At 43.0% G+C, this 26,913-nt stretch overlaps 1 protein-coding gene across 7 annotated transcripts in view; it reads right to left on the bottom strand.

Moving 5' to 3' along the window:
* SMARCA2 (SWI/SNF related, matrix associated, actin dependent regulator of chromatin, subfamily a, member 2) overlaps positions 1-26,913 on the bottom strand; it is a 166,370-nt gene that overhangs the window by 25,142 nt on the left and 114,315 nt on the right. For all 7 annotated transcript variants that reach the window (XM_061628942.1, XM_061628910.1, XM_061628932.1 and 4 more), the window contains 5 exons: positions 26,169-26,335; positions 14,351-14,514; positions 11,073-11,300; positions 7,201-7,278; positions 4,294-4,512 (listed from right to left, as the gene is read on the bottom strand). In XM_061628942.1, coding sequence (XP_061484926.1) covers positions 4,294-4,512; positions 7,201-7,278; positions 11,073-11,300; positions 14,351-14,514; positions 26,169-26,335 — 856 coding nt within the window. The remainder of the gene's footprint in view (positions 1-4,293; positions 4,513-7,200; positions 7,279-11,072; positions 11,301-14,350; positions 14,515-26,168; positions 26,336-26,913) is intronic.

Genomic DNA, 26,913 nt, shown 5'->3' with positions numbered 1-26,913 from the left:
TCACGTATCTGTATTGCTGATAAGACACCAATAGCAGAGAATCAACATATGAAAGGTCAAAGTAATTTTATATTTCATTCCAATATTTTGAAGGAGACATACAGTGGAGAACCATTTGTTAATATGACAGCTTGAAAAAAATCAGCCTCTCTGGGATGTTATTTCATCAAGCTTCTGTGCAGACCATCAACTGCACCAAGGCCACAGACGTTACAACAACTCCAAGCCATGAACTAAGCCTATGTTGCCCAATTCCTTCAACAAGTGAGTGAGTATTACTGATATAGAGGGTCTAGGGTCACGTCCCAGAACAGAAGCCTGAAGCCATTGTCCAGGTACGGTGTGTGTGTGTGATACTCTTAGTCTACAGAGGTTCCCCAAATGCACAAAGGTATCATGAAATACATCACAGGGAAAGCCATCTCAGTATATGCTAGCAAAAGCAAAAGGGTATGGCAGAGGATATTTGCCCCAGAGAGAGTGCTGAGCTGGAAGCAAGCAATCTAGCAGCCTTCTCCCAAACTCTTCACCAGGGTTAGTATCAACGTATGGGCTACGTTCAAATGTAGGGCCATCCCAAGACGCTTTGCTGCCTGAGGTGAAGGACAAGATGACGCTCCCCCATTCCATAAACAGATGCCAATTGGACTGGCAGATGAATTTTATTTCATCACTAGCAATGGGACAGTGTCCTCAACCACACATGAGGGAAGCAGGCTAGTTTAGGGGGTGCAGGATAGGTCAAGTGGAACACACAGCGTTGCCATCTAATAGAGGGTGAACATCTGGGTGGGAGGGCAACCTCTTCTGCTCCCCGTTACCGACTGCCTCAGAAGGTAGCTTCACTATGGTTAATGGTAGGGTCTGCCCTATTCAGATGTCACGATAAGCCATAGCTTATTGTGACAGAAACAAGCAACAGCCTGGTTCACATGCTTCCCTTCCCAATCTCTCCTCAGAATTTGGAACCTTTTGCTTGGAGTTCAAAAAGAGCCAAATAGAGTTTGCTTTATCTTCTCTCATAACCTCCCATCAACAGAACTGACTCATTTTGAGACTCAGACACTGAGAAAAAGGCAACATACTGCCTGAACCCACCTTTTCAAGCAGTAAAAGTAAATCATTATTGAATTTTCAACTGACTGACAGTTTAGTGACCAAGTAGAATAATACTGGCCTTGTAAGATTATTGTGTTGTGAGACAGAAGGGATATTTATGAAGCAGTACGCTTTCCTGGTTTGGTAACTTTTTTTGAGAGAAAAGAAAAAGATGGGGAGGGGGAAGGAACACAGTTTCAATTAGACCTACCATCAAAGCAGGGGTGAGCAACATGCAGACCCTCGCCTAATTTCATTTGGGTGGCATGGATGTAAAAAATGGGGGGCAGAAAGAGGGAGAAAAATAAAAACTGAGGGCAGAAAGAGAGAAAAGGAGGTAACCTCTGGCCCGATCCATGTTAGGCTCCATGTACTTTCTGCTGGTATGTGGTCCTGACAGATTACCTGAGGGAATGCAACCCACAATGCAAAAAAGGTTTTTGCCTTGCTCTACAAAGAATGTGACGTATGCTGAAATCTCACTTTCTCCTAGACAAATTTATTACACTCAAAAAATGAGCTTACCTTGTGATGTCAAAGAATGGTACAGTGATCACACAAAGGAGTACAGAAAGAAGGCAGTTAACAAATAGGAAAAAATACGGAGGGACATATAATTATATATTTTGTTTGTGCGTGTGTATAATACTATTATAATTCAAACTATGCACACATAACACTAATACACAAACAACTCAAATACACCATTCTCCTACCATTTCTCATACAATATTCACAAATAGCTTAACAGCTGACAACATTGTGACAATGCTGCCTATTCACATCTCTGCTCAATGCCTTCCTGCCAAGAGCAGGTAGCTTCTTCTCTCAAACTAGTTTCTGAAACCTCTGAACATTTAATAGTACCTGAACAACAAATGAGCGCTCATTTTAGTCAACAGAAGCCTGGGCTCTTACAACCACATTTCAAAGACAGTTGTATTTGTTTACCTGTTTTATTTAGTTTATCTAATTTTGGGGGTATATTGGCAAGAACATTATGTTTTCTCTCTTCTTAACAATAGTAAACATACTAAAAATAATTCCAAGTTGGATTTGACTTCACCATCATATATAGGTATCATCACATGAACAAATTTTGCATGTAACTACTTTAAATTAACACTTCACTATCTAACAAAGCCAGAATAAGAAAAATCATTAGTTTGATAAGTGTAACTAGTTTTGAATAAAACTAAAATGAAATTAATATTAAGTATATCAGCCATTCTACTGGGCTGATCAAATAAATGACAGTCCATGTTACTGTAACAGCCAACACAAAATAATACTATGAAAACAACACAACATATAGTGCTGAACTGCTACAGGCTCTTAGTTCGAAGCTTGTACAATAGTCTCATTATTTACGTGATGTTTTCTAAGCACAGTTACTCCTGGCCATTCAAGATATACGCAAACCTGAGAAGGAGGAATGACTGAGGAAGGAATCTGTGTCAATTGTTTTCTGGGCAATCATATAATCAGGGGTGGCTTGTGATGTAGTGCACTGGGAAGTGACAGCAAAGAAGGGGCTTCTGCTGCTGATTCAACACCCCTACTGGCAGGAGATACAAAGTAGCAGTAGAGGCAAGGGGAAGGGTCCTAGGTCAGTGGCAGAGTACATGCTCCCGACTTCAATCCCTAGCATCTCTAGATAGGGCTAGTAAGACTCCTGTCTGAAACCCTGGAGTGCAGCTGTCAATCAGAATAGACAATACCGAGGTAGATAGACCAATGGACTGATTTGGTATAAGGCAGTTCCCCATGTTCCTATGGGATGGCTGAAGTCAGCACCATATAGATGTACAGCTGCTAACCTGGTAGGAGTGCCCAGTGTAAGATCCTAAATAAGCACTAACTGAACAGTGCCAAGAATTATTTTTCTTCCACTCTTGATTCTCTGAATCCATCCCACTAGTTCTGGAAAGGGGCCATGTAGGTCAGTTCTATCTTTGTGCCAAATGAAAAGACACTGCTATTTCACTTCTACACATATAGCCTACATATTTCAATAGCTGTCATTTATCTGTCTCTTATTCATCTTCGGAGAGTTAACAACCCTGATGCAAAAATTAAGGTATACGTAGGTTTGTAAATATACTTTATCCTAGATAGGGATGCAACTGTATTGAAATTTTCAGGAGTTCTAGTGCCCACTCAGTCCTAAGCAACTATGAACCAGATGTTCCATCGCACAAGTAGTTGACAGGCTAGAGCATTCAGGGATCTTGTAATGATGATTCTCTGAAGAATTAAAACATCTGGATAGATAAGAATTTAAATCTTAAATGGTTTGTTGTAATTTCTTCTTCTCAGGCATGCTTTTTGTGTCTCAACATTGTCTTACAGGTATAAGGCAATGAAGACAAAGAGAATGCCTTTGAAAACTTCTTAAGGATAATTTTAATCATTTTCCCAACCAGACATGTGATACATAGTAAGTAGCAATTTACTATATGGCAAGAAACTGCCTGCGTCCAATTAAGAAGTGTTTACAATTATATGAGTGAAAAAGAGCCAGGCAGAGACATTTGCAATGCAGACAGCATTATTTTGACAATAATTTACACTCCCCCCAAAAAATAACAAGGATTGAACATGTTCATTGCTTTCATCAAGTCCCTTATAGTATCCTTCTGGATAAGGGACAGAACATCAAGAGATGTGCACCATGAGGGAGGCATTCCCAACCCCAATTCTCCTGGCTATCCAGCATGTTGTAAACTTTTAAGAGCTCTGACCACTTTGCAACTATCCTTGGTGGAGGACTAACTGGTGCAGGATTAGTTAGTGCAAAAGTGTCTCCTCCAATCCTATTTAGTTACCCTGGCAAGGACTCTTAGCTGCTAAGGGAACACAGCCCCAAACAGTTTCTTGGAAAGAAGGGTAAAATTGGGGTCAAGGATGTGTGTTGGACACATGCATCCCCTGACCTCAATACTTCTCACTCCTCTGTATTCTGTGCATAAGGAAAGATAAAAATACACACACACACAAAAACCTCACACACTCAGGTTTAGAGCGAGACAAGCAATGTTCATCCAGCTCCAAACCACAGCAATTGCAGGTCAGGACTCCACTCCCACCACGTGTTATTTCACTTAGTCCCCCAACTTGTACTCTTTTAACTTACTAGTAATATGCAAAACAAAATAAAAATTAGTGGCTTATGTAGTTGACAAAGGGACATACCCTTAACCACTGTTTCTCTGTCAGGGCATCACTGTAGTCCACATCCCTGCGCTGGCGGGACCCTCTCCCAAATATTTTCTCCTCCTCTTCTTCACATGTAAGCCTTTCAACTTCAGCATCATCTTTGATTATCCAAGATGGCAAATCATCTTCCTCCATCAAGCGTGGTTTGCGCTTTGGATTTCGAGCATCTTCCCTGCGCCGGTCCATGTCCATTCGCTGTTTGAACATAAAATATAGTAGTAAAGAAAACTATTAGCAAGTTGAAAGTTTGTAACTAGTTTTATGTTTCTGCCATTTTCTTCTCAATTACATTAACAGTTATCAATTTTCTTTACATTTATTAAAATAAATCTCAACGTAAGTCAAATTACGACGACAGAATAATTGTACACCATGGTTCCCTTAGTACTAAAAGGTGCTCCATCCAAGAAAAAAGGAGGTGGGGTGGGGTTTTCAAGAATTTCACAAACTCAAATATTTTGTGAGAGCTGTTTTGCCTGTGTCTTAATAGTTACCAAATGACAATATCTGCAGTACCTGTGGCTGACAATTAAACATCATGCATCTGATGAAGTGAATTCGACTTCAACGAAGTTGTATCATAATAAAATTTGTTACAAAATCTGTGTTTGACAAACGATTATTCCGGTTTAAAAACAACAACATCCATACCAAGATGAGTGAAGCTTGAGAAGGGATACAGTAGGGCCCTACTCATATGGCGGGTTACGTTCTGGATCCCTGCTGTAAAGCAGAACTCATTGAATAGAATGGCGTGTGATGCCCAAAAACTGCCGTAAAAGCGGAACAAGCACCGTATGAGTGGGGCTTTAGTCTAATTGAGACTGCTGTATTAGCGAATTGCCATAAAGCAGGGCCCTACTGTACTAATTTCTCAGGCAGCTTTGGGGAAAAAATCATTCTGAGCTTTTTCATACCTATATGTTTGGACATCACAGAAAATGTAGTCTCAACACTATCCACTCTCACAGATTTGAAATAATTATGACGTTACAAAATTTATCCCTGAATGTGAAATTCTACCTGTTAGTGCTTGTACATTTCCTACTACAGACTTGAAAGACAACTCCAGATCAGTTTAAAAACAATTAACATATGAACTAACTGGAAATCTGTACTGCTTGACAGAGAGAGGCTACGCAATGTCCACACCATTTTGCAGCACAGACCACCAATGATAAATTCACAGAATGTTATTCTTCTAGTGGAGAGGTTTGATTTACTCTTTGCAAAGCAGGAGTTGAAGGACTTGGTTGAAAATGTTCTTAATTACTTGCTTTTCTGAAGGGACATTTGAGAGCAATAACTAGTCACCCAGCTCCCACAAATTGATCAACTAGTCTTAAAGCATTAACTTATCAAAATGAAGAAGGCAAGGAATTCTGGTCAGTCCCACTCAATGATTATTTATACAAAACACTTTTGGGTCATGCTGTTCCATATTATAATATGAATTTAACTTATCAGAATGATGGAACATGCAAAATACCTGTGGATGCTAGAAATCTATTAGTTTTAATGCACTTCTAATTACTATGTTGTGATGTCAATGGATCTATTACTGCCTAATAATTCTGCTTAATATTACTATAGTGTTAGCTCTTCAAAGTGAATGCAGAGGGGGATGGCTGAAATTCTTAAGAGAAATTAAACATTCATTTCATTGAAGGGATGTAATAAAGAGGAGGGCATTGGCAATGGTCTTCGAGGAGAATTTTATCTGCTGTGAAAATGGTCCTTAGCCCAATACAGTAGCAGGCTGTGATGCTGGTCTTGGTCCACATAAGTTCTTTTAGACTCTGGACTTAATGGTCTTGGGAGCTTGTGAACATCCCAAGTATACTGTCAGATAGCTTTTACAATTGCCGTGCTGGTGAGATTTACTTAAACTGGGGTGCTCAGTTTACTAGTCCCTCATTCCCCCAAAAGTTCCTGTCCCTCATTAGTTCATGTGAACAGCTAATTCCCTATTGGCTTCCCTTGGATATTAATCCACTATTATTAGCCACTCCTGAGATTATTCATAACTATTCAATCCAAAAGTGTAAGGTTTCCAAGTATGTGGTTCCTTTATTTTTGCTGCTTTAAAAAGATGGTTTTTCTTGTTTTGATTTAGCGATTACGTTGTTGTGGTACTTTAATTTGTACACTGTCCTTAGTACTGCTATATAAGGGCAGTGAGCAATTTTTTAAACTCCATCAATATGTTAGTGTGAAACACACCATTTCTCAGTGCAGCTGCTTCTTGCTTTCATTACCTCTGATCAAGCTCTATGGCTGAGAACCAACTAAATGGGACAGGGCAGACAACAGGCAGAAAAGACTAAGAAGAGTAACCAATTGGGTTATCAACTGAGCAGGTGCCACAGCAACCTCTTGTGGCACATAAGAAAAAATGCATTCCAAGACTTTCTGTCTGTCCAATGGACATGTTTCATACTGGTTTTGTAGGAAGGAGCAAAGAACAATACGTCTGCTTCATGTTCAGTGAAATATATGGAGGTAACAGCATATACAGATCCATTAATCTTCCTACATTTTGGGTAACACAAAGGTTAAATTCTCAGAATGCCATATTTTACTAGTTCAAATGATACATTTTCATTAGTGATGCCCTATTGTTTCCTTGAAATGGTTCTATGTCCACATGTACACCTATGCATGCCATCTGGCTCTTGTAACGCTATTGAGTGCTGTTGTGGAAGAAGATGTCACAGAAAGTACACAAACATACAATAATGTTATTTGATCCAGACTGCCCTTACATTCCTCATCTTCTGAATTTCAAGAAATACTGAAATAGAACTCTACCACTAGGCTAGAAAATGGAATTGTAAAGATAGTCAAAGGCTATCTGTCTGTCTGCTTGTATAGTATCATTACCATGAAAAGATCAAATTCCTCTTCGTTCCGTGCAATCATCTGATTCAGAGTCTCATCATCAGGAACTTCATCTTCTTCCTATAGGAGACAAAATTACAGAATGTACATGCACGTGCCTATAAAAAGATGCATGGAAGTTATGAGACAGACATGTGTAAAAATACATATGGGATGACAATTGACATATTGCTGATTGCCCAGTGTGAATAACTGTAAAGCATATGCAAGGGATAAATGAGTCCTGTAGAAGAAAAAAATGCTTTGGGTATGTTCTGAATAAAATTTATTGTACACATACAATTTCTGAACTTGCTACGCATAAAGTATTATTTATAGCACAATTGTATGCATGTTCAAGTCTAAGTTCAATGAGGCTTATTCCCAGGCAGTAGTGGCATGTGTGTGTGGACACCTCCAAACAATGGTGTCGCTGCTGCTTACCTGGATGGAGATGGGGTGGTAGCTACACCTGCACAGCTCCGATTTCACTGCTGCCCCGCCCCAACATGCAGCAACAGCTGCAGTTATCAGGAGGGCAGTTCCACAGTAGTGCTTCACCACACATACCTCAACTGTTCCTCAGTAAATGTATTTCGTTTACAGCCTTAGGCTATAATCCTATGCACACAGGGAATATGCCCCAATGAACTCAATAGGTCTTACTTCGGAGCAGACAACTGTAGGATTGCGCTGTTACGCGTTATTAAATCGCTTTCCCCAAAATTAGGCAAGTACAGAGTAGTGCTTGAAGTGAAATGGGCAAAAACACAGAAAAATGCAGCTTGGCTGGATTAGCCTATCAATCTTTAATCTTACTCCTTATATACCCAGTCGATCACTACGTTCTGCAAGTGAGGGCCTCCTGCAGATACTATCTTATCAAGAGGTCTGTTCCTCACAACATAGGAAGCAGACTTTTAGTGTAGTGGCACCTACCCTTTGGAATTCCCTTCCCTTAAACCTTAGACAGGAGCCATCTCTGTTGTCTTTTCGGCACTAACTGAAGGCCTTCCTCTTTCAACAAGCCTTTCAAGTAGAGATCTTATACTAGTCTGTGTGTCCGTGTTGGAATTGCTTTTTAAGATGTTTTTAAAAAAGATGTTTTTAAAACTTTAAAAAATGTTTTTAAAGATGCTTTGTTGTAATATATTTTAGAGTCTGTTTTTATGACGTTTTAAAGCGTTTTTAGTGCTCTTGTTTGCTGCCCTGGGCTCCTACTGGGAGGAAGGGCGGGATATAAATCTAATGAATAAATAAATAAAATCTTCATTATAGTACAATTAGCCTGGATCCAAAGAACTGTAAAACTAGGTATGCCTTAGATTACCCACAGATCCGCCATGCAGTTCCTCCACCTCTGCCATGCTAGTCAAGCTGCTTATGAAACAGGGGAGTTTCATACGCAATTTGTGATTTGGCATGAGAGTTAGTTGTTAAACAAAAAGAGGAGCAAGCTTCATGCATGACCATAAGTAGCCCTTTTGAATCCTGACCTTCATTTTTTTATTTTAGGCATTATAAAAAATATGAAGTACTGTATCTAGTACAAACCCAATATTTATAACAGGAAACATTAAAATGAAATTAAAAAGAAAAGTCCCAGGGATGGTCTGAAGGCATATGAGGTGACCACCTTGATGAAGTTTAGCAGATCTGGATCTGGGTAAAGCTTGGATGGGTGACTGCCTGGGAACAATATGTACGTCACCTTGAGTTCCATGATGAAAGAAGAGCAAGACATAAATGTAAAAAATGGTTTTATATCTTGCTGTACCTTATCTTCTAAAACAGCACCCACTTCCATATATGCTTACCTTGTGTCAAACGCGATCATTTTAAACTGCTTAATACAGCTGAACCAGATTTTTCAGCATGTTGAGATTTTTATTCATAGCCCACCACAAAACCCAATTCATACAGCTGTGTAATAGTACAAGGATTGGGAGGAATAAATGGAATTTAGGTTTCATTGGTTCTACATGCCACAAAATTATTGTGGCGTATTTGAGAAATATTGTTAATTTCCACTGTCTATTAACTCTAATCTGCAATTGTAAAATAAACATAAGATGTATGTAAGAAGTAAGACTCAGTACTTATGAGTAGCCATCATTGTGAGTAACCAACACTGTTAATATCATCACTATTAAATATAATACTTAAAACAATTAGATAATGCTAAAAATGATAAACAGACCTTTTCCTTAATGATGTAATATAGCGTTTGCCAATGTGATGCCCTTTAGATGTTTTGAATTATAACTTCCATCAACCCCTGTAAGAACAACCGTGCAGGCTGAAGCTGATGGGAATTGTAAAAACCTAAGAACCTGCTGGATCAGGCCAATAGTCCATCTAGTTCTCACAGTGGCCAACCAGATGCCTATGGGAAACCTGCAAGCAGGACCTGAGCACGAGAGCACTCTCCCCTCCTGTGGTTTCCAAGAACTGGTATTCAGAAGCATACTGCCTCTGACTATGAAGGCAGGCCATAGTCATCATGGCTTGTAGCCATTTACAGCCTTATCCTCCATAAATCTGTAATCCTCTTTTAAAGCCATCCAAGTTGGTGGCCATCACCACATCCTCTGGGAGCAAGTCTGATAGCTTAACTATGCTGTGTGAAAAAGTCCTTTCTTTTATCTGTCCCAAATCTTCCAACAGTCAGTTTCGTTGGATGTCCGCAAGCTCAAGTGTTATGAGACGAGGAGAAATACTTCTCTCTAGCCATTCTCCATGTCATGCAAAATTTATAAACTTCTATACTTTTACCTTTTCTCCAAACTAAAAAGCCTCAAGTGCTGCAACCTTTCCTCATAATGGAGTTGCTCCATTCCCTTGATCATCTTGGTTGCCCTTTTTTGAACCTTTCCCAACACTACAATAAACTTTTTTGAGGCAAAGCAACCAGAACTGTACACAGTATTCCAAATGTCACACCACAGATTTGTATAATGGAATTATGATATAGGCAGTTTTGTCAGATGTTTTGAATGTAGTTCAGAACATCTGGAGGGCATCACATTGATGAAGGCTGACATAATAGGTCTTCCTGTGAAATGTAACAGTGCACCAAATCACAGCAGTGTATTAGAAGATCCCATACTGAAGAAATGATTTCCTTGTTCTTTCTGAACTTCATAAAAGTACCACATAGGATCACACCAGTGTGATGATGAAAATGAAAAAGAGATGGAATTTACCCAATGTATACTCTTGATCAGAGAGTAGTATTTTGGGCATGGGGTTCTTTAAAAAATTGAAACAGAAATGTCTGCAACTTTTATCCAGAGTCAACCATTCAATAACAAACAGTCCTATAAAAGTTCCTATGAGCAGCCACTGGATGCAAATAGGTTTTAAAAAAAGAAGCAGTTTGATTTTCCAGCAATTCCTGGTTCTTGCCATCTGTAAAGTCAGAATTTGTAGTCATATGGGTATGTCTGCGTTGTTGTTGTTTAAATAGGCTTTATATACTGAGCATTTTAGGGGACATACTCCATATTACAATACTCCATTTTATATTGAAAGGATCTGATCAGCCACTAGGAAGCAACACGTTGATTTCAGCCATAAGATCCTTTATTAAATGAAAAATTTCTCTCCCCCCGCCAAATAAATTTTATCTGTCTTGTCTATACACTAATGCATACTATATACACTAAAATGACAAAATATGCAAAGTATGAAAAATTATGCAGATTTGCTCAGCTTGTATAATTAATACAGTTCACAGAATTTGGATTGCCCAGGGACATGATTTGAGTCTGGAGTATATATAGCCAAGAACATAATGAATGTTAGGATCCTCGGAGTGGGGAAGAGGTGAATGTATTTTTATTTTTAAGACTTAAAACAAGTTTGTAGAATACCTCATTTTCTTCTTCATGTTCTAATATGGCCTGGAGAAAAGCTCTCCGCTCATGGCTTGAAGACTTTTGGTCAAACATGCCAGCTTGAATAACTTTCTGATCAACATTCAGTTTATACTTGGCAGCTGCAAGAATTTTTTCCTCGACACTGTTCACTGTGCATAATCGTAGGACTCGAACTTCGTTCTGTTGCCCAATTCGGTGGGCTCTGTCTTGTGCCTGTAAGTCCTGTGAAAAACATATTAGGTATAGGGTACTGGTCTCAGGTTGGTTGCTCAAAGCAAAATATCATTTTTTTATATCCATAAAGATAAAATACTAAAGGTAACAAACAGGCCCAGAGCCAGTGGGCAGCCAGGTTGGGCACTGTGCAAGGGCCCCTGAGGCTGGGCAGGTATAGCTCCTGCTCTGCAATCCGTGCTAGCTGATGCTGACATTTAAGCCACGGCACCCCCATTGCCACCTTCAAGGGCCCATTGCAATCTGGTGTCCAAGGGCCCATTGCAATCTGGTGTCCAAGGGCCCAGTGCAATCTGGTGTCCAAGGGCCCACCAACAGTCTGGTGCTGGCCCTGAAAACAAGCCATAATCCTAAATTCAGAAACTGCCTGATCCTTAAGCTCTCAATGAACAGGATAGCATGAAAGAATCATAGCTTATTTAATGCAATTAACGTGTTTAATTAATGTATTTCAGTATTCAAGTCAAATCTGACTTTAGGATGGGGGCTTATTTCAGTGGCTTTCCGATACCAGTGACTCCCTTTTGCCAGGATACAGGATCAAACAATCCAATGCTGGTGCCTAATCATTTGAGCTTCAGTTCTCATAAAAGATCTTCAACTGTCCTTTGATTCCATGTAGACAGTGGAAGACTAGAGGTTAGATCCAATGAAGTCATACCAGGTGTGTGCGTGTGCGTGCACAAGGGGGGCTTATGGAGGAGTAGGAGAGGGAGTCCTGTTGCACAGGTGGAAGTCCTAGTGCTAACAGGACAACTTCATCAGATACAACCCTGTTTTACATGTCATGGATGAATTTATTTTAGCTTCTCTGGATAAAAATTCACCTCACAGCAAGTTTATAAAAAAATATTTTTCACTGTTTCCAAAATCATACCAACCATCTTAGCAGCAAGACACAGCCTGCTTAAGGTGTTTTTCAGAGGTCTGAACTTGTTTGAACTTCCTTTCCCTTATTATCTTTAACATGTACATTGTTATATGCACGTAACTGTGGATTAGGATATTCTGGCATTAGAAGAACAGCATAGGCAGTGTCTGATCCTCTCTTAAGACCTTACAGGGAACTATCATTAAAACAAAGCAGCAACTTTTCCTGTACACCAGGGGTGGGGAACCTCTGGCCCATGAGCCTCACTTGGCCCACTAGGCCGTTTTGGGGAAACCATGCCCACCTGCCCTATGAGTCATACATGATGTCAGGTGTGGGGCAGGTAACAGTGGGGCTACAAAAGAACAACTTGGAGTTTAAAGTGGGCTCCTCATTGCTCCTTTGCTGGAATAAGGCATGCTCCCAAGTGTTCATCAGCTGATGGGAGGTAGAAGCGTGCCTTGCTCAAGGAGGGGGAAGTTATTTCCATTTGATGGAGACTGCCTTTCCTTCCCAGCACTGCTCTTTGAAGCTGCCCCATGTTGATCTCTTCAACTTCCGGTGTCATAGATTGAAAGGATCAGAGTGACTTTGCAAGCCTTCCCATGCTCCCTCTTTCAACCTCCGACGTTGCAAGGTGAAAGGATCAGTGCAGGGCGGGCTTTGCAAGCCTTCCTATGTTCCCCCTTTCAATCTCCAAATGTTGCAGGTTGAAAGGATCAGTGCAGGGCAGTTTGCAAGGCACAGGGCTGGCAATGCCCCTTGTGCTGTGGTTCCCAAGCCTGAGAACTCCACACAAGGGATTTTGACAGGTGGGCAGGACAACCCACCTGCCAAAGTTGGCCCGCAGAGCTAAAATGGTTCCCCATCCCTGCTGTATATCTTTTGTCCCAAATCAGGTTGGGATGTTTTCTTTTTCAACAAGCCTTTTAAGTTGAGAGCTATCCCAGTCTGTGTCAGAATTGCTTAATATGTTTTTAAATAATGTTTTCAACTCTTTTTAAAAAGTTTTTAAAATGTTTTTAACACTGTTTTGTCTTAATGTATTTTAAGATTTGTTTTTATGATGTTTTAAAGTGTTTTTAGTGCCTTGTTTGCCGCCCTGGGCTCCTGCTGGGAGGAAGGGCGGGATACAAATGAAATAAATAAATAAATGTTGGCGCACTGGGCAGCAAATTATGGACCAATTATGTTCCTCTGCCATTCAATTCATCCAGCTACTGGGAGGAAGGAGGCTTCTCTACACTTCTCTCAATCCTTCAGCCCTCCCTGCTTCAGGTGTTCTGTGAATTTTTGATGCTTAGCTTATAATTATCCAGAGGGTGGAGTTTTGCCCCAGGACCTTAATATGATATCTTATTCTAATATTTTAGCTTAGATATTGTTTTTGATGATTTATAGAGAAGACTCAGTCTGAGAAAAGTAGTTTATAAGTTCTATAATCAAACAAATTAAACATCAAGTAAAATAGCACTTCAGTAAATCTAACAAAGAGATCTGGTAGTCATGGCAGATAGGCCTTGGGAGTTGTCAAGAGGGAGGTTTGTTCATAGAATTCAGGACAGGATGGAGGGAAACACAGCCTTTACTGGCAGTTAGCTCTCTGGAGGAAAGACATTCAGATAGCAGATAGCTGATCTAGCATAAACCCTCCGCTCTGTCATATAGCTGTTTGGTCCCTTCAATGGCCTTAGTGAAACAGAAAAATTAGACTAAAAGTACAGTTAGAATTTACTAAGGTGTTGTTGTTTTTTGAGACACTGCTCTAAGTTATTATCGTTCGTTTTCCTTCTATAACCCTTCTCTCATTGGCCTGTTCCTCTAGGCAGCTGTAAACGCTAACATAAAATACTCCTTATCTAGAGGTTGAGAGCTACGTTTTAAAATGGGAGTCAAAAGGGTTGAGGCAAAAAGGCTTGCTCTAGCAAAAGAGCTTGTAAAGGAAGGAAGCTGCTGTGGATCAAATCCAAAAGATTACACAGAACTTTGACGCAAAAGAACTCACTGTTGACCATAGGCTACATACATGAGCATATTGTCTCATTAAAGATTATTACTGACGACAAACACACCAGAAAGCAGATATCCTTCACTAACAGCTACAATTTGCAAAGAAAACAGTTTCTTCATATAACAAATGAACAACAAATGGCGACCAGTAAATAACCTGGTGAGGATTCCAGTCACTGTCAAAAATAATGACAGTATCAGCTGCCTGAAGATTCAAACCCAGACCTCCTGCCCTTGTGCTCAGCAGAAAGATGAAGTACTGTGAATTGGGCTCATTGAACTTCTTCAGCAGAGTTGCTCGATCCTCTGATTTTGTTGTCCCTGAAAAGATAAGCCATTAAAATGGCACATTTCATTTGAAAGCATCTCAAAGGTGTGCCGTTTAAATTTTCTCTTATTGCTGCCAGTGTCATTTTATATGGTACAAAATCAGTACACACCATTGTGGTTTCAGCTACTTATATGAATTGTTACAAAGATGACTAGCATTTTCACAACTATTTATCTGTGAAAAGCATTTTTTGTATAATTACTGTGTTACTTGAAACCAGTAGGCGAGACATTGCTTTCTAGCAGATGGGGGCTCAGGGAAAAGCAAAGCTTGCAAGACTGTTAAATGGCATCCATGGCATATAAGAGCCTATCTAGTGTGGATCTTTCAAGTCATAAAACCAAAATCAAAAACAAATGCTTGTATAATTATTTACTTTGTTCTAGTTGCAGAATTTGAGGTTTTGCAGTATTTTGCCAATGCAGAGAGAAAAGGCAGGAGCACGCCTAATTAGAAGGCAATACATGCATAAGACTAGAATGTGGAGAAAATCAGCAATCTGGATGGAGACAATAAAATTTGCCATCCATTACTGCATCCCTTTCTCCCACATCATTCTTACAACTTTAGGCAAAATTTCATAAATTTTCATACCAGACCAAGCCATATATATTGCTATGCCCTTTGGCCCCAACTAAAGTCAGTTATTACTAAGAGTATAAACCTATGCACTCTTACTTGGGAGTAATTCCCACTGAACTCAGTAACACTTACTCCTAAATGTGCCGACTACATGTCTCGTGGAAATCAATGGAAAAGGATAGTTACAACTAAGAAGTTTCTTTAAATAGGACTTAACTGTCACAAAATGACAGAGCTAGAGGTGAATTCAAAAAGTCATCTAGTTCAACCCAATGCTGATGCAGGAAATCAATTATAACAGCAGCCTGTGTCTAAATTTAGTTGTTTTCAGGTGTTTTAAAAAGGCGTATCTGTGAACATTAAAAAACTACAATGAACACATACAAATTTCCCATTTTTTTGCTTAATAGTTGACTTTGGTTTTAGTACATGCTTGTTTTTTAGGAATATTTCATCTGAAGGCACTGTGTGGGTGTGTAAATATGTTTTTGCTTCCTATCTTCTAAGGGAAATATAAGGGAATTAAGATTCTCTAAAACTGCAGGACTGGAGGCAAAGGGATATAGTTGAATAAATTCAACCTATAGTGCAAAAGTAGGAAACCTCTGGTTTACGGGCCTCATGAGGCCCGCTGGTCCTCTACATGTGGCCCATGAAGCCATGCTAGCCAAGCCACACCCACGTGCCCTACATTTGATGTCAGGTGTGGGGCAGGTAAAGGCAGGGCTTAAACAAGTGTCTCTGCAAACCTCACCAATCAGCCGATTGTCAGTGCTTGGGATGCACTGGGCAAGGGACTTTGCAAGCGCCAAGCATACTGAACACACTTTTTTGCCCACAGTTTGATTTCTGACCTGGTGGGCAAAAACACTGACTTCAGGGGATTGGCAGATGGGCAGCCCCACCCACATGTCCAACTTGAGCAGACAGTGTGTGTTGTGATAACGAACTGGCCCACTAGCCAGATCCATTTTTCCACACCTGCTATAGGGCAAGGCGAGAGCCAGGGTGGTGTAGTGGTTAAGGTGTTGGACTACAACCTGGGAAACCAGGGTTCGAATCCCCACACAGCCATGAAGCCCACTGGGTGACCTTGGGCCAGTCACTGCCTCTCAGCCTCAGAGGAAGGCAATGGTAAACCCCCTCTAAATACCGCTTACCATGAAAATCCTATTATAGCGTCGCCATAAGTCTGAATCGACTTGAAGGCAGTCCATTTGCATTTTGAAGGCTTTGAAGCCAGGGCCCATGGAAGGGACAAGCCGCCCACTTGCTAGGTGGCCCAGAGGCAGGAAAGCTTTCTGAGTGATTTTTTCAAGCAAAATGGCCCTCTATAGGGTAATAGGGCAAGGATTACAGGATTTAGCTAATACATAGGGAAGTACAGCTGAAATGTATGCATAAAGGTGCCTATTTACTAGTAGGTAAATCCCACTTAGAACTAAGCAACGCTGATCTAAATTCAGTCCATGCCAATTTTGCATGTAACCCTATTGTTTTATACTACAAGGGTAGTGAGTGAGTGAGTGAGTGAGTGAGTGAGTGAGTGAGTGAGTGAGTGAGTGGGGCGAGGGAGGCAGGTGAGCAAGTGGGGAGGCAGGTGAGCAAGTGGGGAGGCAGGTGAGCAAGTGGGGAGGCAGGTGAGCAAGTGGGGAGGCAGGTGAGCAAGTGGGGAGGCAGCTGGGCGAGCCACAGATGCACAGTCAGGCAGCTGTTCCTGTGCAGCTTTCCTCAGTCGGCCGCTTCCTTCCTCCTCGCAGGAGAAGGTCCAAAGGGGGAAGGACTCTTGGTGACCTGTGGGAGGGAGAGGAGAAGGCTTGTAGGGTGATGGAGAAGAAGAGGAGGCTTGGCAATCTGTAAGTGGAAGGGGAGAGGTGACTTGGTGACCTGTGGCGGGGCAAGGAGGCTTGGCCAGGTCTAAAGGGAGCAGGAGTTTGGCAAGGCCTGGGAGCAGTGGGGGTTTAAGGAAAGTGGTGGGGTTAAGTGAGGCTGGTGCTCCTAAAGTTAGGTGGCAGGGTGGGTGAGTGAAGCGAGCAGGGGCAGCAGCTCCTACACAAAATTATTTGAAAAAAACAAAGCAAAACAAAGTGTTTATAGAGAATTTACATTCTACGAGGTGGCCTGTCAGCTGTTAACCTCCCCCCCAAGTTTATAGCAGTTTGAAATTGGTAGAAAGTGCAGCAGCTGCCATATGCCTTAAAAATGGGGTTGCAGAAGTCCCTGACAATAACCTTTTTTTTCCATACAAAGTCCCTCAAAGGGCTAGTGTTTTGACACATCCCATCATTCCTAAGAGCTCTTGTAGCCAATTTGAAACGTAGCAGCAGCAGCTGCCCTTTTTATACATTCCAAACAACTAAAAGCCACTAAAATTGTTTTTTAAGAATAAGATAAAGTTTGGACTGCTCCATATAATTCAGTAGGAGCGAAAATACCAAAGCAAACCCACATCTGATCCACATAGTCCACTTTGGACTGTGAACCTCCCCAAATTCCTCAAGCATCTGTACTCTGAACATGTTTAGAATCAGGTTGATTGCTGTATCACAAACCCTAGAACATGGGGAATAATTATTTTAGAACAAAGCCATAAAATGTTGCCAATTATTTTTTCTTTGGAGCGGTAGAAGCCCATATTATGCCAAACTGTGGAAATTTGCTGCTAAAAATGACAATGGGAAGAAAATATGATTGTCATCGGTATACTTTCCAACTCTGTTCCTGACTTCTTAAACTTTAGTGGAACTTGTACATTTGATTCCAAAATTTGATCAAGCTGACCTTACAATACTGATAAAGTTTAAAAACATAAGAATCAGGTTGCTTGCTGTATCACAAACCCTAAAACATGGGGAATGTACCATTGGTATCACTTGAAGGGTGATTTTCTCAGGTGGTCCGACATCATGTGGGATACAGCTCCATCTAGCATTCGAAGGCAAGAATGGATCGAAGTCAAGACCTTGGGCATCAAGCCCCTCCCACTCCAGTTCATTCGTGACGAGACCAAAGTGAGATATATCTGAAAAGACAGAAAAGGCCAACGGGCCTAACAGCAAGGAAGCATTGTCCCAAATAATAACCCAAAGATCGCAAGCATTTTAAACAGTTCCAAAAGGGTCTTGACTTGGCTAAATAGTTTAAACAGTATAACCCTGAAGAGTGATAATTAGCAAGGTATCGAAAAACCCAAATAGCCTCCAACAGGGAGGGCCATGATGTCAGACCACCTGAGAAAATCACCCTTCAGGTGATACCAATGGTACATTTTCCTCAGGTAGTCCAATATCATGTGGGATGTACCAAAGCAGCCCCTAATAGGGAGGGACCACCCCCTGGCTACTTGTCAGAAATAACCTGTTGTAACACATGCCTCCCGAAGGAGGCATCAGCAGAAGCATAACGGTCTATCTCATAATGTCTTATGAAAGAATTTGGGGTAGACCATACTGCCGTTCTGCAAATCTCTGCCAGAGGGGCGTTGGTTGCGAAAGCAGCCGTAGTGGCTGCTGACGTAGTTGAATGAGCCGTTATGTTACGAGGCACTGGCAGCTGAAGGGACTCATAGGCCAATGCAATGCAGGCACGCAACCAACAAGATAACGTAGAACTGGACACCTTTTTCCCCAGAGTACGAGGGTGAAAGGATACAAATAGTGAATCCGTGGACCGTATGTCCTGGGTTTGAGACAGGTAGGTCTTGAGGGTCCTCCGGACATCTAGCAAGTGCCAGGCCTTCTCCAGTGGATGGACAGGATCCAGACAGAACGAAGGCAGAGCAATGTCCTGGTTACAGTGGAACGCCGAAACGACCTTGGGACGGAAGGAAGGATCTAGACACAGTACCACTGAGTCCTTATGGAAAATACACACATGGTGGGCCGAGGACAGTGCCCCCAACTCTGAGACTCTTCTCGCCGAGGTGATCGCCACAAGGAACAGGACTTTGAAGGTCAAAAGTCGTAATGGCACAGATCAAAGGGGCTCAAAAGGAGGCCGCTGTAGGGCTTGCAGGACCTTTGATAAACTCCACGAAGGAAAGTGGTGACAAACTGCTGGCGACAGTAGGGCGGCCCCCTTCAAAGAACGTTTGACAAGTGGGTGTGAGCCCATAGGAATACTAGGAGATGTGACAGACAGAATAGATGATATGGTGGCGGCGTGGCGACGCAAGGTGTTAGGTTTAAGTCCCATCTTCAGGCCTCTATGTAGAAATTGCAGTAGCTGTTGAACATTAGCCTGAGATGGTTGTATGTTTTGAGAGTCACACCAGCTAGAGAAGGCAAACCAAGTGCTCTGGTAGACACGAGAGAGTGACTGTTTTTGAGACGCAAGAATTGTGTCCACAACTTCCTGAGACAGTCCTGCACAAATCAAACGTCCCCATTCAAATGCCACACTGTCAGATTGAGCCATTCGGGATCTGGATGCCAAAACGGACCCTGAGAGGGGAGATCTGATCTGAGCGGCAACCTCCAAAAGTCCATCACTGAAAGGGAGAGCATATCGGAGAACCACGGCCGACGAGGCCAGTATGGGGCTATCAGGACCAGACAGGCCCTTTTACGTCGCAGCTTCCTGAGGGTCCTGTTCAGTAGCGGTATCGGGGAAAAGGCATATAGGAGGCCTGCTGGCCACTGAGTCAACAGTGCATCTACCAATTCCGCATTGGTGTCCAGATACCTGGAGAAGTAGTGAGGTAGCTGGTAGTTGTGACTGGAGGCAAACAGGTCCACCGAGAGGATGCCGAACCATCGTTGGAGAAGGCTGAACACCATGGGGTGAAGCTTCCATTCTCCCGGGATCACCTGTTGTCTGCTAAGCCAGGCGGCCACAACATTTAAAACACCACTGAGATGTTCTGCTCTCAGTGAAATTAGATGTATTTCGGCCCAGTCGAAGAGTTGAGAAGCCTCCATCTGGAGGCACTGTGACCTGGTGTCCCCTTGCCTGTTCAGATGTGATTTCACACAGGTATTGTCCGTGCGAAGCAGTACGTGGCCCAGCAGGAACAGAGGTTGAAAATGCCAAAGAGCCAGATGAACTGCTCTCAGTTCCAGCCAGTTGATATTGTGACTTGCTTCTGCTCTGGACCAAACACCCTGCACAAACAGGGAATTGCAGTGGGGCCCCCATCCGGACAGACTGGCATCTGTCGTTACTACAGTTCTGTCTGGTTCTCAGAACAGGGTTCCCTGTTTGAGATTTTTGACTGTCACCCACCAATGGAAGGAGGCCCGCAGAGATGGATGCAGGTGGACTGTTTGGTGGTTGGACGTGGCAATGTCCTGTTGGAAAGTGAGTAAGGCCCACTGTAAGGGTAGAGTGTGGTGCCGAGCCCATGGCACGATGTGGATGGTCGAGACAAACATTCCCAGAGCCCTTGCCAGAAGCATTATGTCCGCCCTTGATAACATGCGAGGTGTAAAGCCATCTCTCTGATGGCTGTAATCTGGTCTGGTGATAAAGAGATCATGGCCTGTGTGGTGTCCAGAATTGCGCCCAGATGTTGCAACCTCCGAGTTGGTTGAAGTTGACTTTTGTCGTGGTTGACAAGCCAACCATAGGTGCACAGAACCGAGAGGGCAGAGCGAACGTGAGAGAGGGCCAGATCCCTGGAACCCGCCTGAATCAACAGATCGTCCAAATAAGGGTAAATGTGAATGCCCTGGAGGCGGAGGTAAGCCACCAGGGTTAGCAGTACTTTGGTGAAGATTCTCGGGGCCGACGAAAGTCCGAAAGGCATTGCCCGATATTGGAAGTGATGGGGGCCGAAGGCAAATCACGGGAAACGTCTGTGGGTCGGACAGATGGGCACATGAAGGTATGCTTCTTTTAGGTCTATGGAAGCCAGAAAGTCCCCTTCGTGTAGAGCCTCTATAATTGACGTCAGGGACTCCATCTTGAACCATTGGTATTTCACAAAACGGTTGACAAATTTGAGGTCTAACACCGCCCTCCATGACAGATGTCGCTTGGGAACTGCAAATAGGAGAGAGTAAACCCCTTGCGCTCTCTCCTCCAGTGGTACAGTTTCTATTGCAGCTATGTCGAGAAGATGAGTTATTGCTTCCCGCATGATCCGGCTCCTGTCTTGAACTCTGGGTAGTAGGGAGGGAATGAACCTGTCTGGAGGGGTCATCCAAAATTCCAGTTCGTAACCATGAAGAAAGAGATCTCTGACCCAAGCGACCTGTGTTAGACGCAACCAGTGACTTGCAAACACTAGCAATCTGCCCCCTACAGGGAAAGCGTCAGTACTGTCTGCGCTGATGAGCTCCCCTGCCATATGCTGAAGTTGAGGCCCCTTGACTTCCCCAGTTCTGGACTATGCCCAGGAAGCGTTGTCTGTTCCAGGTTCCCTTGGAGGAGCAGAAATCAGAAGATCGAAAGTCGCGGCCCTGTCCCGCAGACCGAGCTCCTCGAAAAGGCTGAAAGGAGCAATATGGGGTGAAACATCTAAACATCCTACGATCCTCTCTCTTGGAAGTGGCCAATACTGGTGGCTGTCTTTAGGGTCTACCAAGACCACCTTGAGGGCTTCGTCTCAAAGAGTAAGGACCCAGAAAAAGGTGCCCGTGACAAGTTGCCCTTGGCCGTAGAGTCAGCATCCCAGTGCCTAAGCCAAAGGGTACGCCGAGCTACCACCTGTGAGGCTAGGGCTCGCGCTCCCAGCTGGGTGGCATCCAATGTGGCATCAGCCATGAAAGCTGCAGTCTGATGTAATTTCGGAGCTTGACAGGGTCTGGTTCGGGGTCATCCAAGAGCTCGTCCAGCCACATCATAGACGCTCTTGAAAAGATGGAAGCTGCAGCAGACGCCTGAATAGTGAAGGCGGTAGCCTCGTGGTTTTTACAGAGCATAGTCCATGCGGCGTTCAAAGGGGCCCTTTAGTTGTGAGTCCCCTTGTTTTGGCAGGAGCGATCACGAAACCAAACTAGAGACTGGCTCGTTGATGCCTGGGACCAGCAAACGATTCATAAAGTCCGGGTCCAGTGCATAGAGCCTTTTAGCCATAACAGAAAAGCGCCGTGCCTGCAGCGGGTGATCCAACTCTTCCTTGGCCAGTTTGCCGATGGGGTCTGGCACTGGAAGGTAGTGATCCGTTGATTTAGGAAACTTGAGGACTTTGGCCCCTTTCATAGATGGAGCAGTAGATTCAGGCTGTGTAGTCTGAAGACCTAATGTACCCAGAACTCTACACGCGAGGGGAAGAAAGTCGGCCGCATCAAATAGGCAATATGAGGTGTCCTCCTCAAATTCAGCCTCGTCACTCCACTCATCTGCCTCGGCCTGAGGAAAATACTCTGGGTCCTCCAAACCAGGAATCTCACCTTCAATCCTGCCTCTAACAACATCAAATGGGTTGGGTGAGGGGGGAGGTATCGCATTAGTACAGCCATACGTAGCTGGAGCACAGGAAATGCGCTGTTCTCTGTGCTGGAGGAATGGAGCTGTTTCGACTCTCGACTACTCCTGTGATAAGGAGCTCAGCATATCCTTTAACTGCAAAAGGAACTCAGGAGATAACTGCAGTCCTAAGAGGCGGGCGGTTGCCTGGTAGTGGCACAGCCGGCGGTTGCTCTACAGCTGCAGGGGGCTCACTGGGCTGGGGTGGCAAATTGGATTGAGAGGGGTAGACCACGGGCTGGGCAGGAAAGCCCTCGAAGTCATCCTCGGACGACCCAGTTGGAGAGTGAAAGAGGGCTGTCAATCGTTCTTGGCTAGCCATCTCAGAATGCGGAACAGAAATGTAACGTGTTTGCTTGGTGGCACTGTGGCTAGACAGGTGTTTAGTTTTAGCCACTGCCTTGGAGTGAAGTTTGGGCAGTTTTTGCTTGGCAGACTTGTGATGCGAGGTCTTGCAGGGTTGCTTTGCCCGAGACAAACATGGCTCTGGGTGTTGATCCGCCATTATACGTGCCCAGATATGCGGTATATATATATCTATATCACCAACACACGCACAGAGGTGGGGGGTGAGGTGTGGCGAGGTATTTCAGTACACACCCACAGAACAGGGAGAATGTACAGTTCCAATATGCAGCTGCTGCGCAGACAAGTCCCAATGTAAATATGTCGTGTGGGTAAAGGGCTTAGTACACGAACACAGGTGGGGGGGTGAACAGCACCAACTGCCACGAAGTATAGAGACGCTGTTGTGAAATGAGCCTTGCAGAATTTTAAATAGCTTGGAGAGCCTGACTAAATAACTGTACAGTCAAGCAAAGGAGAACAGAAAAGGCAGGGAACAAGGGTGAAATAAAATGGCGCCCGCAAAAAGGGCGGGAAACTTGAAATTAAAATGGCAGCCGAGAAGAAGAAGGAGCAATGCGCACTCCAAAAGGCCTGTAACGGCCGCGGTAGGTGCCAGGCAATGGGGGAGGAGGCGCGAGGGCGAGCTCCTACAAATTAAAGCGCCGCCATCGTCGGCTAAGTAGCTAGCAAGAAGCTGGAAGGAAGCTGCAGCCGCAGGCTCCCTGTGAGGCAGCAATGCCTGTACGGGCAATCAAAGCTGGTGGTAAAAATTAGCTAAGGGAGCCACAGGGGCGAGCTCCAACCGCCGCTTGCAAAAAGGAGACTGCAGCCTTCCACTGCAGCCAAAACCAGCCGCCGCCGTAAACTGGCGTTAACAGAGGGATGAAGAGAGAGCGCCGCAGCCGTGGCTCTTAGTTAAGGCTCCTCTCACAAGAGGCTGGAGTCCCCAACAAAGGGACAATAAAACAATAAAAAACGGCCGCCACCTGAAGGTGAGTTGGCGGCAAGGCAAGGCAAGGGACGAAAAGAGAGCCGCAGTTGCGGCTCTCAGCTATGGCTCCTCTCACAAGAGGCTGGAGCCTAAGGAGGGAACGGCAGCCGCCAGAGCCCCCAACAAAGGAACAAAATGTGGGGAAAACAAGAAGTCCACCCAACAAACGTCCCAGGAGTACAAAAGGGGTGAAGGAGGGAAGGGAACAGAAGGAAAGATCACAGTCTCACACACTCAATCACCAAACCTAGCTAACGCTATAGAAGTAGATCCAAACACTTCGAACGAAGGCAAGAATGAACTGGAGTGGGAGGGGCTTGATGCCCCACATCTTGACTTTGATCCATTCTTGCCTTCGAACGCTAGATGGAGCTGTATCCCACATGACCTGAGAAAATAATTATTTTATAACAAAGCCATAAAATTATTTTTAATTATTTTATAACAAAGCCATAAAATGCTGCCAATTATTTTTTCTTTGGAGTGGTAGAAGCCCATATTATGCCAAACTGTGGAAATTTGCTGCTAAAAATGTCAATGGGAAGAAAATATGATTGTAATCGGTATCCTTCCCAACTCTTCTTGACTTCTTAAACTTTAGCCTAACTTGTACATTTGATTCCAAAATTTGATCAAGCTGACCTTACAATACTGATAAAGTTTAAAAATATAAGAGCCTGCTGCATCAGGCCAATGGCCCATCTAAGTCCAGCATCTTGTTCTCAGTGGCCAGCCAGGTGCCTATCAGAAGCACACAAACAGGACATGAGCACAAGAGCACTCCTTCTTCTGCAGTTTCCAGCAACTGGTATTCAGAAGCATACTGCCTCCAACCATGGAAGACTAATATAGCCACTGTGGCTAGTAGCCACTGATAGCCTTATCCTCTATGAATTTGTCTAATCAGCTTTTAACGCCATCCAAGTTGGCAGCCATCACTGCCTCCTGTGGGAGTAAATTCCATAGTTTAACTATGCACTGTACTCTTTTGTCTTAAGGAGACTATGAGTTTCTTGAATGTGCTATCCAATGTATAGATTAAGATTTTTTTTACAGATGGAGAGTTTAAGTTTTTTTTACTGAAGAACTGTAATTCATGATTCTAAGCGGGGGGGGGGCAGACTCAGCTGTGATCCTTAGCCTGTGACTTTGAAGTGATTATATTGAAATGAATGAGATTGACTTCTAAGCAAACACATTTGGGATCAAAGGTATTTGATAATGTTGAAGCCTTGGATTACTTTTTAATTAGAAGGCTCAAACTGCTGCTTTTCTAGAAGTATTTTGTTTTGCTAAATACATTCTACTGGAGAAAGACTGAAAGCCAACATTTCAATTTCAGTAAGAGACAGAGGTGACTGCTGCTAAGGGTAAAGACAGAGCTCTCTGAAATTCATTGAACTCTATTATATCTAGATATTTTCAGAATAAAAAAATTGCTTTAGTTAAGTAACTCATTCTGAGAGTGAAATAAACAGGCATGTAATTTGTAGTGTGATTAATTTTTAAAATCACATTAAAATATCACATTTCTACGAGAACTGTAAAACATGCTACCAACACCAATGAATTAAACTCCCTATGCTATTAAAACAATATATGGACAACACACTAATGCTAAAACAGACAGATTTTGAAAGCAAATTGCTTCAACTAAAACTGACCAGACTTCTGCAATTAACTTCACATACATTAACAAACAAACAAACAAACCTGATGGGACATTAGCGTTAAGGACTATGGTTCCATATGTCTTTCAAACAAATCTGAATTGGGCCAGATGAGAGGGATATCCAGATAAAACTGATTTTCAGTAATGGTGCTGAGTGTTTCCCCAGTGAACTGTGTATAATTTTTACCTTAATACTACAACATAATCTGGAAATCCTGTGTCTGTATGGGGAGCTACACTATACTCTTGGAGACCTCTGTCATCCACGAGAGAAATTCTGTGTGAAATTAGAACTGTTGTATAAAGTACTACATAAACAAATATGAAAAGGCAATGACATTCCTGCAGTCCACTGCACTTTTATCTGATCAGCATTTTGTGAATATAGTCTTAAAACAACAATATGATGGTGGAAGTAACTACTTTCTAGCCGACAGCTTATACTTCTAGTCACTTTACTCCAATGGTGTTATACTACCATTGAATAAAGAGAACGCCTTAGTGTCCTGCATTCCTGGATGGCAGGTAAGCAAGGAGAAACAGATAGTTGAGAGCTGGAGTGCCTAACAAAAGATCACAGGCTTCATGATCACAAGATGCCCCAATTTATTTCTTGAGCTTCTTTCATCTTGGAACATTACCATCAAGTCGTAGGTAAGCAAAATTTCGAAAAGCAAAATAGTCTTCCATAATGGTCATGAGTGATGTCATTTGACAAAAGAGAAGCACACGGTGGTTTGTGGCACGCAACTTTGGTAGAATTCGATCAAGTAGCTCAAACTTCCCTGAGGCCCGATAAAGCTCAGCTCTGTGAAATGAAAAAAAAAAGTCTTCAAAAATGGTATTAATAAGGCAACATTTACATATCCGTTTAATAACATAATTATTAATAATACATAATGATTTCTATGTACATTCTGTTACTTGCCTATATACTGTGAAACTACCAGTTTGTTATGGGGTATGGATAGCCTGTGTGTGTGCATGCACGTGCATATACCTTACTTTAGTTTTGTAAGCACACGCTAGCCGTGAACGCTTCTGCACAGGAACACGCCTGCACTAAAGTACTCACAGGTACCATGATGCTTAGAGTCGAGGAGAACAGGAAAGCCAAACCTTGGCTGTGATGGCAAGGCAAGGAGGAGGCAGCGACAATGAAGAGAGGGATGGTGAGGGGTCCTAGCCTACCCCAGCCAGAGCCTAGCTGTGGCTTGGCAAGCGAGCAGCAATAGCAGCAAGGCCATAAGGTAAGTGGGGAGTGAGGGGGGTAGGTTTGGAGACCCTTGGAGGGGGTGGAAGGATTGGAGTCCCTTGAAGGGGGAGAGGTTCAGTGACCAGTGTGCGCATGGGGGGAGGGCGTGATGGGATTGGTGAGGGGGTGGA

This window comes from Rhineura floridana, chromosome 1 (genome assembly GCF_030035675.1).
Source record: "Rhineura floridana isolate rRhiFlo1 chromosome 1, rRhiFlo1.hap2, whole genome shotgun sequence".
Taxonomy (NCBI): Eukaryota; Metazoa; Chordata; class Lepidosauria; order Squamata; family Rhineuridae; genus Rhineura; species Rhineura floridana.
The sequence above is the reverse complement of the archived record's forward strand: the minus strand, read 5'-3'. Positions and strand labels throughout refer to the sequence as shown.